The sequence below is a fragment of the Elgaria multicarinata genome, chromosome 13 (assembly GCF_023053635.1).
Source record: "Elgaria multicarinata webbii isolate HBS135686 ecotype San Diego chromosome 13, rElgMul1.1.pri, whole genome shotgun sequence".
NCBI classification, from domain to species: domain Eukaryota; kingdom Metazoa; phylum Chordata; class Lepidosauria; order Squamata; family Anguidae; genus Elgaria; species Elgaria multicarinata.
Window position 1 is genome coordinate 31044028 of NC_086183.1, and position 18179 is coordinate 31062206.

Genomic DNA, 18179 nt, shown 5'->3' on the forward strand with positions numbered 1-18179 from the left:
AGAACTGCCTTCATTGGGGCAGTGAACAAGGCATGAATGAAATGAATCGTGCTAAAAACACAATACCCCACGGCTTGGACCAAGATTTAGACATGCTTAGAGTAGACCTCTTATAATCAACGGGACTTTAGTTAGTTATGATTTCAATGGTCCTACGCGAAGAATGACTAAGTCTGGATCCACCTCAACAGAACAAGATCATAAAAACAAAACAAGCAGCAAAGGAGAAGAACAGGCTAAAACTCTAAACCCGTTTTAAGCCAATCAGGCAAATAAATAAATCTTGACCTGATACCGAAATTCTTGTAACGTCTTTGCCAATCTCTGCTGTGGAATGAGCTCCCTAAGAAGGTTTGCTTGGCACCTACACTAGACTCTTTTAGATGCCAGGTGAAGACCTTTTTATTCTCTCAGCATTTTAACATTCTGGCAACTTAATTTGTAACTCTGCTGTTTTAAACTTGTGTTTTAAATCTGTATGAATTTCTACATTGCAGTTCAGTTTCACCCTGGTTGTGTTTTTATACTTCGTTTTTATACTTTGCTTTTATACTGTTTGTTTTATGTTTTTAATGGTTTTCATGGTTTTAATGGCTGTGAACCGCACAGAGAGCTTCAGCTATTGGGCGGTATAGGAATGCAATAAATAAATAATCGGATGCCTGAGGGGAGAAGGGTATTCCCAAGCAAACAGAGTGCATTTCCTTGACACCTGGGTCCCACACAACTGACATTCTCAAGTGTGCCTTCATCTTTCTGAAGCGCACTCGCCCACCCCACCGCCTCGCTTTTATCTTATCCACCGTCCTTTCAGAATTATCTGTCCAGGAATTTCTACAACCTCCGCTTCCTCGCCCTCTTCTTGGCCTTCGCCATCAACTTCATCTTGCTCTTCTACAAGGTAACAGGGCTGAAAATCTGCTGGAGGGGAAACCTTGGAGTGAGGTTGGCAGCCGGGGGGGGGGGGTATGGGGGGGCAGGGCGTGGAACGGGAGGAACGGGCAAATCTGAGCTCTTAGATTTCTATCTTGAGTTTCAGGACAGGGGAGCCTGAAACAAGGTCTAGCTGTTACAGAAGGTCGCAGGAGACAACGTCTGCCATAGTTTGGAACGTGTGCAGCAAAGTAGGGGCAGTCAGGAGATTAGCGGGTCGTAGCAAAGCATTCTGGGAGCCAGAGGAGCTGGGCAGAGCCTATGAAGAGGCTCAGGGGAAGGGAATCGCAACCCCGGTAGAAGCAGTAGTTATAGTGGTTAGAGCAGAAAGCCAAAGGCGGGTGGGTGGAAGCCAGGACTGCGGAGTTCTCTCGCCGGCATCTCAGCGTAATGGATAAAACGTATTTTTATTTATTTATTTAAGGATTTTTTATGCCGCCATTCAGCCAAAAAAGGCTCTCATGGCGGCTTACAAAAGTATTTCTTGACAGTCCCTGCCCCACAGGCTTACAATCTAAAAGACATGACACAAAAGGAAAGGGGATTGGGAGGGAGGAGGAGGAGGGGGAAAAGGAAAGCAAATTCAGGCACTACAATCTTAGTTGGAAAGTTCAGCAGTTACAGGTGACAGCAGGAGGGAGGGGGGCTCTCAGCTGGAGCTGGACCCAGGCACGATGGAGAGGTGCCTGGCTGCTGCTTCCTCCCTCACTGGTGGCCTCTGCAGAGACAGTTGGTAGCAGGAGGGAGGGAGCTCTCAGCTGGAGCTGGACCCAGGCACGATGGAGAGGTGCCTGGCTGCTGCTTCCTCCCTCCCTCAACGTAAGGCTGGGAACCGCCCCTTCTGGTTTGGCGGCGGCTCGTTTCCTGCCCATCCTGTCTCCCTCTTTCTCACGACCCTTTCCACCACCCAGGTGTCAGACACGCCACCGGGCGAGGAGGAGTTTGAGGGCTCCGGGTTTGAAGGCGAGCTGGACGCGGGCTCCGGGGGCGGCTCCGGCTTCGGTGGGGACGACGACGGCGGGGACGGCAACGGGAACGGCAACGGGGACGAGGACGACGAGGACAGCATGGTCTACTTCTTCCTGGAGGAGAGCACGGGCTACATGCAGCCGGCCTTGCAGTTCCTGTCCATCGTCCACACGCTCGTGGCCTTCCTCTGCATCATTGGCTACAACTGCCTGAAAGTGCCCCTGGTCATCTTCAAGCGGGAGAAGGAGCTGGCCCGCAAGCTGGAGTTCGACGGCCTCTACATCACGGAGCAGCCCGAGGACGACGACATCAAGGGCCAGTGGGACCGCCTGGTGCTCAACGCGCCGTGAGTTCCCCAGCGGGGCGGGGAGGGGAGGGGTGTGGGAGGGGCTAAGAGCAGGCTCCTCCCCCTCAAGAGATCTGAAGAGGGTTAAAGAACACACAACAGCTTCCTGTTGTGCAGCTGCGATGTTGGGCAAATCCACATGAAAATGGTCATTTTAACAATATAGTAATTAATAATATTGATTTACCGTTTCCACGCCACACACCTTTAGCATCAGCAGTGTGCCCGGTGCTGTACAGGTGCTGTATGGAAAGGCTGCTGCTTCTCGCTGAGGGGAGGGGGCGGGGTATGGATGGCGTGGAGAGAACAGAAGGAGACCGCTCAAGACACCATTTCTCTCATCTTGGGAAAGTTTTATTACGAGCCGCCTGCAGTGCTGCAAGGTGGCAAACCCTAGAGCAGCCTTCCTCAACCTGGGGCGCTCCAGATGTGTTGGACTGCATCTCCCAGAATGCCCCAGCCAGCTGGCTGGGGCATTCTGGGAGTTGTAGTCCAACACATCTGGAGCGCCCCAGGTTGAGGAAGGCTGCCCTAGAGGATCTGAAGGACTGCCCACTAGTAGCAGGCAACGCTAAGATACTTATAGGGTAACATCCTCAGAAGCAACAACAGAACTTCCTCATATAATAAACCAATCATAATACAGTTTTGCAATACAATAACCAATGATAGACAAGGCATTTATGCATGTGCAGAGCGCAGATAATTCTAAGACTAGAAAAACAATACGTAGATGGGTATTGCAATCCTGGAACATCTGTTCCTTTGTGGTTACTACTCTTCCTGTCCTCGCTGGGAGGCTCACACTCTGACGAATGTGTCAACACTTCTTGTTGGTTGACCGAGTGTTGCTCAATATATTTTCAGCTACAGTTTGGATCAAATTGCTATAGAACTTAATTTCTAATAGAAAGGGCTTACATCAAAACAGGGTGGGCACAGACAAAACAGCCCATTCACACATTTCCTCGACACCAGTGAAGCGGACTGTGAGGTCGGTTCAGGGCCAAGAGCAGGAAGCACCCTTTCATTCATTCAGGGCTGGATTTTAGTTGTGGAATGCGCTACTGCAAGATGTGGTGGCGACTGCCAATTCGGACCGCTAAAAGGCTTGGACAAATTCAGGAGGGAGATGGTCTGTGGAAGGCCATGATGCCATCAGGATTACACGAATCCTCCTTATTGAGAAGGGTGCTGTAGATAAGAACAGGGGGCGACCGTTGCCTCCACACGGTGCTTGTGAGTTTCCCAGGCATGACTGCAAACAGATCGCTGGACCTTTTCCAGTTGAGAAGTGGGAATAGAAAGGGGGAAAGCAAATAGTCGTGGAGTCGTTAAATATAAGATAAAAAGAGCCGTCCCGGATCAAAGTAAAGGCCTTCTAGTCCTGCATCTTGTCCCCGCAGACTGGCCAGCCAAATGCCCAAATAAGTTGCCCATAAGCAGGACGTGAGGGCAATAGCCCCTCTCGCTTGCATTCCACAGCCACTGGTCTTCAGAGGCACGCTGCTTTTGACTAAGTAGCCATTGTGACTAGTAGCCGCGGACAGCCTCATCGCCAGCGTCCAGCACTACATTTCGTGGTAGCAGATTCCATCTGCGCTGTGTGCAGATCCTTTGACTGGAGGCCTGCTGACTCAGGGAGGCTTTTGGGGAGAAGTGGATTGGGCGGAGGGAGGAGGAGAGAAAAGCACCTTGACTCACAGAAGGGAAGGAGAGGCTGTTCCAGGTGCAGAAGCAGAGGGCCTGGGTTGGAGTGGGAGGAAGGGACTGCCCTCCTGATGGTTTCCCCCCCCCCACCCGTTATGTCTCTTGCCAGGTCGTTCCCGAGCAATTATTGGGACAAATTCATCAAAAGAAAGGTGAGATCTTCCACCGGTGTCTTGAACAGGGAAACAGGGGGATGGTTAACAAGATCGAGATCCTGGCTGGCTGCAGGTGAGCAAAGATGCCTTTTCTTAGCTGCGTTTTTGTCTTCCTTTCTTTCCCGCCTCCCTTCCTTCTCCAGGTGCTTGACAAATATGGCGATATCTATGGGCGGGAGAGGATTGCGGAACTGCTCGGGATGGATTTGGCCAGTCTGGAAATCACAGCGCAGAATGAGAAAAAAACAGAGCCGGACAAGTCTTTCCTTAGTTGGTGAGGAGGAAGAGGGCAGAACTGCTGTTGGCACTGGCAGCGATGGGTGGAGTTCAGCAAGTGTCTTTAAAGTTGGCATATTTTCAGGCTTTAATGTTCTGTTTGTATCTGTGTGGCCTCGTGTGGCGCAGAGTGGTAAGCAGCAGTTACTGCAGCCGAAACTCTCCCCACGGCCTGAGTTCGATCCCAGCGGAAGCTGGTTTCAGGCAGCCGGCTCAGGTCGACTCAGCCTTCCATCCTTCCGAGGTCGGTAAAAGGAGTACCCAGCTAGCTGGGGGAAAGGTAGCCGTGACTGGGGAAGGCAAGGGCAAACCACCTCACTACAAGGTCTGCCAAGAAAACGTCAGCGGGTGTCCCTCTAGGAGTCAGTAATGACTCAAGTGTTTGCACGAGAGGTTCCTTTCCATTTTCCCCCCTTGTATTTGTAGGGACTTTTCACACGTTACGCATCAGCAAATTTGGGTTTGCCCCTGAAAGACCGCTTAGCAGAGAGCTAATCTCGGCCTCCTCTTGTGTGTTCATACAATACATTCTTTGCAAACTCAGGGATGTCACCGCTTAATATTCACACTTTGTGTTTGCAAATGTACACTTGCAACAATTTAGGTCTAACCCTAACCATGTCATGTGTGTGAATCAGCCCACTTTTATATAGTAATATTTGCCTCAAGTATTCCAGGTAGATGGGGGGTAGAACCGATATTTGTAGAAACTATTATTATTTGAACAAAACAAGATGCACATGGGCTGACTCCTGAATTCATCATGTTCACACATGGGACCTTTTCACCTGGTGCTAACCCCTGAAAGGAGCTTTTGAGAAAGAGACACACAGTCCGTCTTAGGGAGTATATGTGTATGACACGATAGTTTCGCTAACACAAGTTTGCCACCACTTACTGTTCACAAGGTACTTGCTCAAATCATTTCAGGCAGATGCATCACAAAACATAATGTGCGAGTTTGCACGTGTGTGTGTGTACGCAGCCATGCGCACAGACACCGTTTCCTCTTCACTCATCTCCCCGTCTCTCCCCCAGGGTCACCTCCATTGACATCAAGTACAAGATCTGGAAATTTGGAGTGATCTTTACGGATAATGTGAGTGAAAAGACGCAGGGTTGGAGGGCAGGGAGCTAGCTTGGGAGGAGGGTGTTAACCACTGGAACGACCCATATCTATGCTAGTTAGTAACACAACCTGCCATCTTAGCAGCTAAAGAGGGAGGCCAGAACTCCACCCCATAGTTCCTTTGGGGACTGTGGGGTGTAGTTTTAGGGAGAGAGTCGTCAACTTACCAGTCTTCTGGAATTTAAGAAAGCCATAAAGACTGATCTCTTCCGGCAGGCCTACCCACTTGAATTTTAAGATGCCTTTTTAATAATGTGCTGCTTTTAATAATGTATTAGTTTTAAATGTTTTAATTAGTTATATTATTTTATGGTGTTTGTATTTGTGTTGTACCCCACCTCGATCCAGAGGGAGAGGCGGGAAACAAATAAAATTATTATTATTATTAGGGTAGGGGGCCAAAATGCCCAGGTTAAAGAGCTTGCACACTGCATGAATTCCACTTTCTGCAGGTTTTTTGAGCAAGCTCAGAATTTGCTATGTATTGTAGAATTCAGCATCCTAAGAAGCTCAGGTTTTTCCTTTAAAAACGGAAGACTCTGTTAAGGTTCTGTACCCCAATTCTCCTCTCTCGCCTGTCCCCTGCAGTCTTTCCTCTATCTCTTCTGGTACATGGTGATGTCTGCTCTCGGCCACTACAACAACTTCTTCTTCGCCTGCCACCTCCTGGACATCGCCATGGGAGTCAAGACGTTGCGGACCATCCTCTCCTCCGTCACTCACAATGGCAAACAGGTAAAGGCGTGCTGGGCAGGGGAAGCTAGGGGAGGAACCTGGCGTTGGATACCGAATCCCGGCAGGTGGACTTGGGAAGTCTGATTGGAAATCTCCAGGGGCTAAGGTTGGCCCTCAAAGAGAGAGCTAGCCTGACTCCCGGTCTAACTCTCCCTCCTCCACCCACTGCTGCCACCCACCGCTCCACCACTTTTCCCTTTCCCCCTGTAGGCTCACTTCTACCTCTGGCATTTCAAACGCATGTTGACCCCCTCCTTTTCCACATTCCTTCCGATTCTCCTTTCCTGGGTCCATGCCTGACCTCGGCCCCCCTCTCCTTCTGGGCAGAGGTGCCAGCTGGCCGTTTGCCTGATCACAGGGGAAGGAGAGGGAAGGGAAGAAAATTGCAGTTGCCTAGCAACCACAGAACATGCTCATTCCTTCCCCCACCCCACCCCACGAAAGCACCAGTCCAGTGTGGCTGAAATGGTTGGTTATCAGCTAAGAACGGAAGTGACGGAGAAGAGAACTGCCCAGTTACGAGCATAAAGGCCCGTTTTACCCAATGTGTTGGCGACTGCGGCTGAGGAGGCGTTGAGGGACCAGTCTAGTGTGGCACAACTGAAGGTCAAACGGCACTTGACACTCAAATGCTGCTCACTGCAACCGAAGGGCCCATTTGAGCTTGTTTTTTGGCTTGGGAGCTCTTGGAAACATCCATTTAAAACCCCGCAATGGGGAAAAGCCACTTGGGAGCTGTTGCTTGGGGAGGGGTGATGGCAGCCCCTCCGCCCCCCCCCCCCCCACAGTTTTTCCAGAAAAGGACGCCCCCGTGGCTCAGTGGCAGAGCACCTACTTTGTGTCCAAAAGACCCCAGTTTGGATCCCTGGCAGCCTCTCCAGGCAGGGCCGGGGGAAAGCCTAGGAGACCAGGGGTCCCTAAGAGAATTGATCTATCACTTTTGCTTGAATTACCCTGAGGAAGGACTTTAGGGTCCGAAACGCGTGGGCCATTATTTTTAATAAACCACATCTCCGTTTTCACCCCTTTGCCCCTGGCTTTTTTTTTTTGGCTTCCTTCCTTTTTTTGGCTTTTGTTTTCCGGGGAAACTCCTGCCTGAAATGCTGGAGACCTGCTGCTGCTGCCAGTCAGAGTTGACAATACTGGGCTAGGTGGGCCAAGAGTTTGACTCCATGCAAGGCAGCTTCCTGTGTTCTTCCGTGTCCGTCCTGAGAGTGGGGCGGGCGGGCGAGAGCCCACGCGGCTGCCCTGGGAACAGAAGTCCTCTGCTGCGTCAGGCCCAGGCCCCACCTCCTCCGGCCACCTTTTGCTCAGGCTGGCTGGCCGACCTGGTGGCCCCTGAAAAGCCCACGAGCCGAACAGGCCTCTCCTGCTGCACTTTCACAGCCAGGGGTATTCCGAGACAGGCTGCCTCTGATCCCGGAGGGAGCCTGTAGCTGCCGCCCCCCCCCCCCCCGGCTGCATTTATTGAGCATCGATGAACCTCTTCCTACATGCGCAAACTCTTCCCTCAGCTGATGATGACGGTGGGGCTGCTGGCTGTGGTCGTGTACCTCTACACTGTGGTTGCCTTCAACTTTTTCCGCAAGTTCTACAACAAGAGTGAGGATGAGGACGAGCCCGACATGAAATGTGACGACATGATGACGGTGAGGCAGGCCAGGGCGGGCGGCGGTGTTTTTTAAGAGACCCGGAAGTGGCTTGGAAGGAGCTCCACTTCCTGTAGCGCAGACACACATGCCTCGGGTTCCGCTGTCACCTCTGGTCAAGCAGGTTTGACAGGTTTCCGATACATGAGCCTGTCAAACCTGTTCCCTGGAGGCCATTGTGTGATCGTGTGGACATCAGAGGAAGTGACCCCTCCTTCCAACTTCCAACCTCTTTCAAAGGGGTTTGGGAGCGAGGAAAGGGCTTGTTAGTGTATAGAGTGAGATTGATTGATTGGTTACATCTTTATACTGCCCAATAGCTGAAGCTCTCTGAGCGGTTCACTCAGGGATGTGCTGTAGAGGTGCCGTACCTGCAGTGTCTGGGCTGTGGCTCCCCCAGAATTTGGATACATCCTCAAGATCCTTTAACATGGATAAACGATCCTTTAACACCCAAGTATCACCTTCCCAAATCCATAATTAGGGTGGCCAAGAAGATAACATACGAAGGGCATAGCTGGATCTCTGGGGCCTTAAGTCCCTCGGCAGGAAGGACGCCCTGACAGGGTGAAAACATAGAAAGCCAGATCCATTCTCCCCATCCACAGTGGGGAAGATGGGCAGTCTGGCCAGCCTTTGTGGCCAGCCCGTAATGGTCCTTGAGGAGAGCCGGAAAGGGGCTGAGGAGGTCAGGACGGCTGTTGGGTTAAGAAGGTGTCACGGCCACAGTCAACTCCCTTCCGGGGCCTAGGTGGGTCACGAGAGGCCGGGAGATCTCTGGGAGTATGCACGGCCCTTGGCGCCTGCTTTCAAAGTAGCCAAGCGGTGGGCCAGTGAGAGGCTTATCGGTTGGCTCTGCCATTGGTGGTGGCCAGCAGAGTTTGGGACAGAGGAGGTGGAGGAAGGTGCTATTAGCTCTCCTCCCTCTGGCCCAGCAATCCGTTTCCAGCAGCGGTCAGCCCAGGTGACGCTGGGAAACTCACCAGCAAGATGTGGAGGTGGCATCCCACCCCTGCTGGTTGTGTCCAGCATCAGTCCTTGCAGGTATACTCCCCCTAAAGGTGGAGTTTCCATCCAGCTGTCATGGCTAACAACCACCGATAGAGAAAACCTCCACAAATGAACTCTTGTTCCCCTTTCAGTGCTGTGATTGAATGTTTGTGAGCGTCGTGGGGATTGGGTTACCCATCGGCGATTCCTGTGGGGGATCTCGAGAGGGAAACGGGCCCTCGCTTTCCGGGATGTTGAGCTTGCACAGAGAACAAGGGTGTGACCTCTGGCCATGCAATATCCTCTACATCTCCCCTCCCCATCTCCCCAAAACAGTGTTACCTGTTCCACATGTACGTCGGGGTGCGTGCCGGCGGGGGCATCGGGGACGAGATTGAGGACCCGGCAGGCGACGAGTACGAGCTTTACCGCGTCATCTTCGACATCACCTTCTTCTTCTTCGTCATTGTCATTCTGTTGGCCATCATCCAAGGTGAGGTGTGAAGGACCCCTTCAACCTGGACGAGGGTCTGGTGGCGTCCAGTGTCGTGGGGCTCTACAGCTGAGCCATCGTTCTCCCATCTGTTCCCTTCCCCCACCCCCTGGGTCCAAGGCAACGTTTACTCCGCGGTAAACAAGGCCTTAAGAGTTCGAGGTCAGACCTTTTGGATTCCTGGCAGGACTTCATTTCAGCCGGGGCTCTCTGGAGCTCCATCTCAGAACTGCTTTTCAATCTCAGTACTTGGAATATGTCATAATGAAGAGGGTGCCTCTGAGCATGTGCAAGGTGCCCTTGCCACTGACTGTGTTACACCCTCACATACCTGTCTCTCCATGCCTGCCTTTGCAAAGGGCAGCAGCTGTCCTACAGACTCTTTGGTTATACTTTCAGCTCGCAGGGCAGGGGGTCTGTGCTGGGGCCTCCTCAGTTCCCTCTCTTCTGTCTTCTTCTCTGTGACCTTCTCCCTCTTCCTGCCCAGGTTTGATCATTGATGCCTTTGGGGAACTCAGAGACCAGCAGGAGCAGGTGAAGGAAGACATGGAGGTAAGCTGAATTAAAAAAAAAACCTTTTTCCTATTCCTCCGTTCCCAGGGTTGAATGATCCACCAGTGGGGACAGGAGGCTGCTAGCATGAATGGAAACATTAATCAATTAAACCTCCAGTTGATTAACCAGCAAAAGCCCATTCCATTTCCATTCATCTTTTTTTTCTTTTTAAATCATTTTATTAGTGGGGGCTCTGCGTGGACGAGGGTACCTATGTTTACTTCTGAGGTGCTATTTTGTCCTAGGGAGTAAAACCAACAACACTTCAGGGCCTTTCATTCTAGAAATGAGCAACAGTTTACAAATTAACAAAACAAAAGCAATCTTACACTTCCTCAAAACAGAATCTATATTGAAGTTTCGGTAATACGCAAATGTATTTAAATGAACCTAACTTGGAGCGCAATCCTATGGATGTTTAGAAAGAAAAGTCCTGCGACTCCCAGCCAGCCTTGCTGACTGAGGCCCCCCTGGGGATTGTAGGACTTTTCTATTTAAACATGCAACGTATTGCACCCTTAACTGGTTAAAAGGCAAGTGATGAATCCATTGCCATTTTTTAAAATCAACTCACAGCCTGCCAGGCGAGGTTCTAATGCTGCAATCGCCCTGCCTCATCCACAGGACGTTACAAGGGGGTAACGTTGTTTTATCGCAAAAGTTCTGTTAAGGAGGGGAAGGCGGAATGGCTGCACAGTTGCTACCACGAGGTTCTTTCATCTGGAAGTACCCCCTGGTTTCAACCCTTCTTGTTGCTACAGGGCATCCAGGTGTCTTGTCATGATTGGGAGCCAAGAAAATGTGGAGGGGTGTCTCCCCCCCCCCCCCAAAAAAAAATTGAGACTAATGCTTAGGATCTTCCCTCATGGGCCTTGTTGGCCAAGGAATCCCTGCTGAGGTGGTGATGGAGGAGCCTTCATTGGGGCCTGCTTCCACTTTACATGAGGCTTTCCCTTGCTGAAACTGAAAACAGGGAACAGAGAGACACCCAAGTTTCTTCCAAACCAGTATGGGGGAATGCTGACGCAGCTGTCTTCGACAGAAGCTCCCAGGTCCCCATAACCAGACATTTTTTGGTGGCAGCGGTGGGGTCTCCTGCTGGGGTGGGGAATCACTGCAGAATGGCCTGGATATAAATATAGATAGTGAGCCCCATATGTTTAAAGTTATTTCGTTGTATTATTTCCTACTGAGCGGCTGGATAGAACCCTGCCTGCAGGCTTTTTTCCTTCCATCACCACAAGCGAAAGGGCAAGAGAGATCTACTTTTAAGAATAAAAGCTGAACATTCAGAAGGGGGCAGCCCTGGAAACTCCTCCACCATTACTGATCTCAGTGCCCACCGTGGTGTGTGGTGTGGCTGTGGAGCGGAGGGGGGGGGGGGGTTGCAGGTTGCTCAGGAGTTAAGGGTGGGGTGACCATATGAAAAGGAGGACAGGGCTCCTGTATCTTTAACAGTTGCATATAAAAGGGAATTTCAGCAGGTGTCATTTTTGTGCATGCGGCACCTGGTGAAATTTCCTCTTCATCACAACAGTTAAAGCTGCAGGAGCTAGATTGCAGCTAGACTGTGGCCAGATTTAAAAGAGGGCAGGGCACCTGCAGCTTTAACTGTTGTGATGAAGAGGGAATTTCACCAGGTTCTCCACATATACAAATGACACCTGCTGAAATTCCCTTTTCAATACAGCTGTTAAAGATACAGGAGCCCTGTCCTCCTTTCCATAGGGTCACCCTAGTTAGGGGGAGAAGATGGAAGTAGCAGTCTGGGTTTGGGTGGGCCATGCCAGGCACTCACTTCATCACGGCCGTTTCTTCCCTAACAGACCAAATGTTTCATCTGTGGAATCGGCAGCGACTATTTTGACACGACGCCCCACGGCTTTGACACCCACACGCTGGAGGAGCACAACTTGGCCAATTACATGTAAGCCATTGGCTGGGGAGGAAAGGGGCCTGCAAGCCCAACGTTTCCCCGGCACCCTCAGTTTCAGTTCTACTCGACAGAGACCTTGTGATAAAAGCACGAGGGGCCACGCGTGTGTGTGGAGGGGGGGGGCATCTGCCTAAGCACACACAGGCTCACTTTGCTCGTGTGGCCGTGACTCTCAGCTGACCGTGCAAACGGCCTCCCTGGAAGAGTGTTGTGTCTGAGGCGACCGGAAAGCCCTCTGGGACAGGTGTGGCGTCGGTGCCGGTTATCCCGTGATTTTGCAGCCGTGGCGTGAACTTGTCCAAAGAGCACGGGGAGGTGCTTGGGCAAGCAGAACGGGCAGGTGGCCGCCTCACTCTCCGCCTCTCTTCCCCCTATAGGTTCTTCCTCATGTATCTCATCAACAAGGATGAAACGGAGCACACTGGCCAGGTGAGACGGGCTCCCGAATCTCGCCAGGGAGGGAGGGGAAAGTTGTTGCCGGAGATTCCGCCTCTCGGTTTAAGAGATTAGAGCAGGGGTGGGGGGTGTTTCAGTGGCTGGCAGCCCCAGGGTTAACCCTCATCCAAACCCCTGGTTGTTACACCGTCCAGCTGCCCCTGCTAGAGTCAAAAGGTTCGGGGTGGAGGGCGTTTGGCAGCAGGCCCTTGGAGGGGGAACAGAGGGAGACGGGGCCCTCAGGTAAAGCCGGGCGCTGCTGACCAGGGCAGAGGCCAGGGGGAACAGGGCCCGCCGCTTGCCACACGCCGCCGGAGCCGAAGCCTCTCGGCAGAGCTGGGAGCAGCTCACCTGTGGCCGCGTGGCCCCCTAGGCAGATTCCCCAGTCCCCGTCTCTGCTAGCAACATGCTGGTCCTCCTCCTCCTCCTCCTTTCACCCACCTCCCCTCTCCTCCTCCTCCCCTCCCTGCAGGAGTCCTACGTCTGGAAGATGTACCAAGAGCGCTGCTGGGACTTCTTCCCTGCTGGCGACTGTTTCCGCAAGCAGTATGAAGACCTGCTGGGCTAGGTGCCTCCCTGCCCTGGGCCAAGGGGGAGGCGCCCGCTCTGAGCCCGCCTTCTTCGCCCGCTCCCTCCTGTCCTAGAGGGGGGAGGCGGGCAGCAGCGAGGCAGAGTGGCACAACCACCCGCCCCTGCCTGACCCTTTCCCTTTCTTTTAAAGAGCTGGGGGCAGGGAGGGCAGGCTGCCTCACCTGCCGGCCATCATCGCCATGTCTTCTGTGTCCTGCTGCTGACCCCGCCTTCCTGACCCCCCCCACCCCCCAAATTGCCCCATTTCTTGACTCCTGGGCCAAAGAGATGAGCAGTCCCGTCCCCGGGAGAAATGGTCTGAGGGTTCAGGGCCACTTGGGCCAGACGGCACCCAGGGCCTTCTACCTGTTTCCTGTTGAATGGGGGTGTCCATGCAATACTTCCCTTCCTGGGTCAAAGGGCTCCCCCAGTTTCAAGTGCCTTTTATAGACTCGTACTCCTAGGGGAAAAGGGGGGACTTTGGGGGGCAGGGGGTGGGGAGATGCTATTTTAGATTAATGAGGAGAGTGGAGTTACTCTGCTGTTGTCTGTCAGTCGTTGAACAATCGGGCAGGGGGGGATGCTGTCAGCCTGCAAGGGAGGGAGGGAGATGCTGGTCTTCTAGTCCAGATCCCCAAGGGGGTGCCAGCAATGGGGGGGGCTCCCACTCCAGGACCCCTTGCAGTGTTGCCCTTCTCCTAAGCCATGTTTCATTTGCCAGGCTTATGGTCTGTGTGAGGGAGCTTCCCTGGGTGAGTGGCTTCATTCCGGAGCTGAGGGGGGAGCACCCACAGACCCTACCCCAATCTACCCTGGTGTGTGTGTGTCTAGCACCCAGTCCGACTGTGCGTCCCACTCGTGGGAGCCACGGCACCTCTCAGTCCCATCCAGGACGGTCCCCTTCTCTCCCCCCCCCCCCATGTCTACTGCCAGTGCCGTACGATGTTCTAAGCCGAGCTTATGATTGGGGATGGGGCGGTTGGGGGTCCAGGCCCCTCTGTCCTTCGCTCCCTCCTGAGCCCAGCTTGGTTCCCTGCCAATAAAACCATAGACTGCTGCAACCGGCCAATGAGTGGGCGTTGTCCTTGTGTACCGCCAAGGAACGGGTTATTCCTTTTGGGTTATTCCTTTTGTGACTGGCCGTCGGGCTGCTACTCACGTACAGGCACTCCCTCTCCCTCCACGCAGGGCACAAGGCTGAAGTTAGCGTGTCCCAGTCCCGCATTCCGTTCGGAGGCAGCCCAAGTCAGGAACTGGCATCTGAACCACTCTGTCCAAGAAGCTTTGGACCAGCCTGAATCAGAACCAAACAGGAGACTGTCCCCTCCGTGCCACTGTGCATAAGTGCCCCGGCGCATACGCCAGCTCTCAAACCCTGTGCCTGCCTTGTTTATACTACAGGGATACTCCAGATCTTTCCACGTGCTTTGCTTGCACTAGGCCCAATCCGGGGCCAACACTGGGAGCCATGCACTGGCCGAGTAGCTTAGCCACACTGAAGGGCCCTGCTCTTCCAAAAACAGAGGAGAGGAGAGAATAATATACTAAAAGGGAGGGGGGGAAACTGAACACATTCTTTACTGACATGGAGTCATATGTAAAAGGAAGACATAAAACCAGGAGACAAGTGTGACTTTGTGCCCGTCGGTGAGAAGCCCGTCAAGTGTGGCCCACGCTGTGGCGGGCTTTCTGTGAAATGTGAAGCGGCTTTCCCAAACTGGTCCTTTTCTTAGTAGCTTTAGGAGCAGCACTGGCCCTGCTTCCCCGTCTCCTCCTACAAGGCCGGCCTTTCTGTGACCGGAGGCAGCCCTATCGATCAGGAAACGGGGATTCGGCGCGGTGTAAAGGCAAAGGTCTGGCGAGTGTCATTCCGGCACGTAGAGGTTGCTGGCGGAGTTGGGATCGTCCACAGGCCGCGTCTCTAACACAACCGCGCTGGTAGAAGAAAGAGAAGGGAAATTAGCAGGACAAACCTGAGCGGTCGCTTGGGATGGTCCCGTGGGAGGGCGCAGGGCAGGCAGGCAGGCAGGCGACGGTATCCCCAAGCCAGAGATGGAGTGAGTGTGTGTGTGTGTGTGTGTGTGTGTGTCTTCATACCTGGATGCTCCCAGTAAGCGGAAGATCCACCGCTGATCTCGCAGCTCCTGTGGTACCTGAGAAGAAGCGGTGCCAAGATGAGCCACCACAGAAGGCCGGCCAGCCCTCAGCGACCCTAAGACGGAGGCTGATCAGGGCATCGTGCCAAGAACCTTTACTCCCAGCCCTATAAATCAGAGGTTCAATGTAGGGGAACTGGAGAACTCTGGGCTTATTCCCTTGGAGTGAGGAGGTTAAAGGGACAGGAGAAAAGGGAAATGTTCTTGGCTAAGCAGGAAACTCTGCCCCCACAAACCGACAAAAAGGGGAAATGCATCACCAAACGGGGGACAAAGAGGACAGTGATTTGTACAGCATTTGCATATACCAAGATATATGTGCAGATGCACATTTAGACCTTGCTGCAGTTTAAGCAGAAATGCAGTACCTCTCGCCCTGGTGTGGAAGACGGCTGCTGGCCTGTGTGCTGGCCTGCTCAGGGGCTAACTCTGGATGAGCAACCCTTCTTAGGGTTCCTCGTCTTTAAAATGGACTTGGGCAGGTTTAAAGATCCAAGGCCACCTGGCTGCCCTGCCCACCCTATCCCAATTAGTGGGAGCATCCAGTGATGGTAGTTTACTTTCTCCGTCTTCTGCCAAAATGGTGGAAGCAGCACTGAAAGCAGCACGGGGCCACCAGGGGTAGGTGGAGAAGAACGAAAAGACTCCTAGGAAGGCAAAAGGGGGGGCGGGGGTCCCATGCTTAGGCCTGACAGAGCACCCACAAGAAATTGGGGGAAGACAAGAGTTTTAGGCTGCGCGGCATCGGGTGTCTCCGCCCACTGTTGTCCTTGGCAGGGCAGCCCAACAGGCCCTGCAGCACAACGCCGGGAAAGGGACACATCCCTCTATACCTGTCCTGATTCGAAGGGCCGCGTCTGGACGCCATGGCGCCAAAATGCATGCACAGAGTTCCGCACCACCGCTGGGGAGAGAGAGAGAGAGAGATGGTGTTCAGAGCTTGCTCCAGTGTCTCCCCACCCCCATAAAGGCCACATGAGAACAGTGGAAAGCCCTGCATTGCTAGTGGGGGGTGCCTCTCGCCAGGTGTGGAGTTGCGTGCGGCAGCTGCCTCTCGAGTGGGGAGCAACTTTTATAAAAGTGGTCTAACGTCCCCAGGACAACCCTAAACTAAGAGAAGAGCCTACCAAGCGATCAGTCCGCATCTATATCCTACATAGCCCACAGATGAACCAGCAAACCCCACCGCAGCAGGTGCCACCCCAGACCAAAGGCAGGCAGGAAGAAAGGAGCCTTTGGAGGCCAGAAATCCTTTGAGCTCAGATGCTCCCTGCTGGGAAGCAGCAGCTGTTTCCATAAGGGGAGAGGAAAATGCAGGCTGCAGCAAGCAAGTTTGTGGGGGGAAGTCCTGAAAAGGGCAGACCAAAGGAACGCACCAACTGATTCTACTGCCACGTCAAAGGTGAGTTCTGGGTGTGACTCAAGCAGCAAGCCCTGGAGACTGACAAACTGGATCCTATCTAGGAAAGAAAAACGGGTCATTTTGCTACCGTTGAGAAATCCCACCCCCTCCTCCTCCCCCCTCCTGACCCGTGAGCTGTTTTCTTGTCCCTCTACGCTTACTGTCCATCAGAACCAGCACCGTCTTGCTCTCCAGCTGGATCACCTGGACCAGGGCAGAGCACGCAGATTCTGCTGAGAAACGGATTTATTATTTAGAACTTTAATTCAGTATTAATGTCTTTTGAAATGTCAGCCTCCAACAACGTGATTTCCAAGAATGCCTCTCAGCCCCACATCTCCGAGTCTCAAGAGTTTACTTTCTGTGAAATGAGTGTTGGAGCAGAAAAATGTAGGTTCAAAAGAACGGTTTTTGCGTTTGAAAGCTCAGAACCCCAAGTCTGCCTTGCTCACTGGGTTTCCAGCCGACTTACTTTCCTTTTAGTTTCACCAGTTTGCCTTTTGGGAAGTGGGTGTATCGCCACCGGCCACACCCACCGTGGCAGCCATTTGTGAACTGGCAAGGCCCATGTGGCAGCCATTTTGTGAGAGTGCTCGCAAACCAAAAACGGTCTTAAAGGGCAGCCCCACAAAGAGCACATTGCAGTAAGCTGACTTGGAGATAAGCAGACAGGAATCCCTGTCCAGACAGGGGCATAGCTGGGCCAACAACCCAAGCTGGTAAAAGGCATTCCGTGCCAATGAGGTCACCTTCTGCCTTCCAACATTTGTCCTTGGGGAAGTTGGGTTGGAATACAGCCACCGTCTAGGTCTGGATTTGGCCATGACGATGCCTCAGACGGGTGTAAATGCATGCACACACACGCACGCATACTTCCAGTGCCCTTACCGCTGCCATCATCAATGAACCAGGAGGTGAGGGAATTGAGGTTGATGATCTGGAACTGCACGGCTTGCCCTGGGGGGCCCTTGTGCACTCCGATGCAGACCACCGGGTACTCCTCGTCAGGGGCCATCAGCATCTCGAAGACGGGGAGCGGCGAGGGCAGCGGGAAGTCAAAATACTGCCAAAAGAGGAGGAGGAGGACAGGATGCCTGGACAGGTCTGACTGCTTTGACCCTGATGAAGGCAAAGGGTTATTTTGACAGGGAGAGAGGCTCTTACCTTGACCAGCATGAATTTCTGCATGGGTTCATACCACTGTAGCAGCACCACCCCTGCCTCCAGCGCCCCACAGAGGTAGTGGCAGCCAGTCTGCGCATTCCTGGCTGCAAGGAAAGAGAAACGGGTCGCGTCAGCTGCAGAAACAACTCCAGATCAATGGCAGCTGCTGCTTGTTCTGGATTCAACAGGAACTTCTGTAAGCCTGATTTTGTATGTATGCACAGACAATGCTTTGGAGAGCAAAGGAAAGGAGGGGTTTTTTTTGGGGGGGGGGGGGAGAACGGGGACTGCAGCACCTCCTGCAGGCCAAGGCTGGAACTGCACTCACCTGTGCAACATTTCTGGCATCCTTTGGTGTCTGGAATCTTGGTGGTGGTGATGTTTTTCCTGAGCGGGTGAAAAAGAGGAATAGTCACTGGATTGTGGTGAGCAGGTGTGGGAGGAGAGCACATGAGGAGGGGGCAGGTTCACTAAATTGTTGCTGGGGTGGGGCTGCAAGTCCTGATCCTTCTCCGGGCTGAGTAGCAGGTGTTTTTATCTCCCTCTGTTGCTTCTGGCACAGTCGAGTAAACTCCC

The 18179-nt window shown here is 52.9% G+C and overlaps 2 protein-coding genes across 2 annotated transcripts in view; one reads left to right on the plus strand and one right to left on the minus strand.

The window, feature by feature from the left end:
* Positions 1-12995, plus strand: part of RYR1 (ryanodine receptor 1) — a 161792-nt gene extending 148797 nt beyond the window's left edge. Inside the window, exons 93-104 of the mRNA XM_063140526.1 lie at positions 815-901; positions 1845-2248; positions 4068-4110; positions 4257-4387; positions 5428-5488; positions 6107-6253; positions 7768-7902; positions 9229-9385; positions 9873-9937; positions 11767-11867; positions 12254-12305; positions 12784-12995. Coding sequence (XP_062996596.1) covers positions 815-901; positions 1845-2248; positions 4068-4110; positions 4257-4387; positions 5428-5488; positions 6107-6253; positions 7768-7902; positions 9229-9385; positions 9873-9937; positions 11767-11867; positions 12254-12305; positions 12784-12879 — 1479 coding nt within the window. The 3' untranslated portion in view covers positions 12880-12995. The remainder of the gene's footprint in view (positions 1-814; positions 902-1844; positions 2249-4067; positions 4111-4256; positions 4388-5427; positions 5489-6106; positions 6254-7767; positions 7903-9228; positions 9386-9872; positions 9938-11766; positions 11868-12253; positions 12306-12783) is intronic.
* A 1450-nt stretch (positions 12996-14445) lies between these two features.
* Positions 14446-18179, minus strand: part of MAP4K1 (mitogen-activated protein kinase kinase kinase kinase 1) — a 38948-nt gene continuing 35214 nt past the window's right edge. The window contains exons 25-32 of the mRNA XM_063140515.1: positions 17932-17990; positions 17604-17707; positions 17328-17502; positions 16601-16669; positions 16414-16497; positions 15871-15941; positions 14979-15034; positions 14446-14816 (exon numbers count right to left, since the gene is read on the minus strand). Of these exons, the coding sequence (XP_062996585.1) occupies positions 14747-14816; positions 14979-15034; positions 15871-15941; positions 16414-16497; positions 16601-16669; positions 17328-17502; positions 17604-17707; positions 17932-17990 (688 nt within the window). The 3' untranslated portion in view covers positions 14446-14746. The remainder of the gene's footprint in view (positions 14817-14978; positions 15035-15870; positions 15942-16413; positions 16498-16600; positions 16670-17327; positions 17503-17603; positions 17708-17931; positions 17991-18179) is intronic.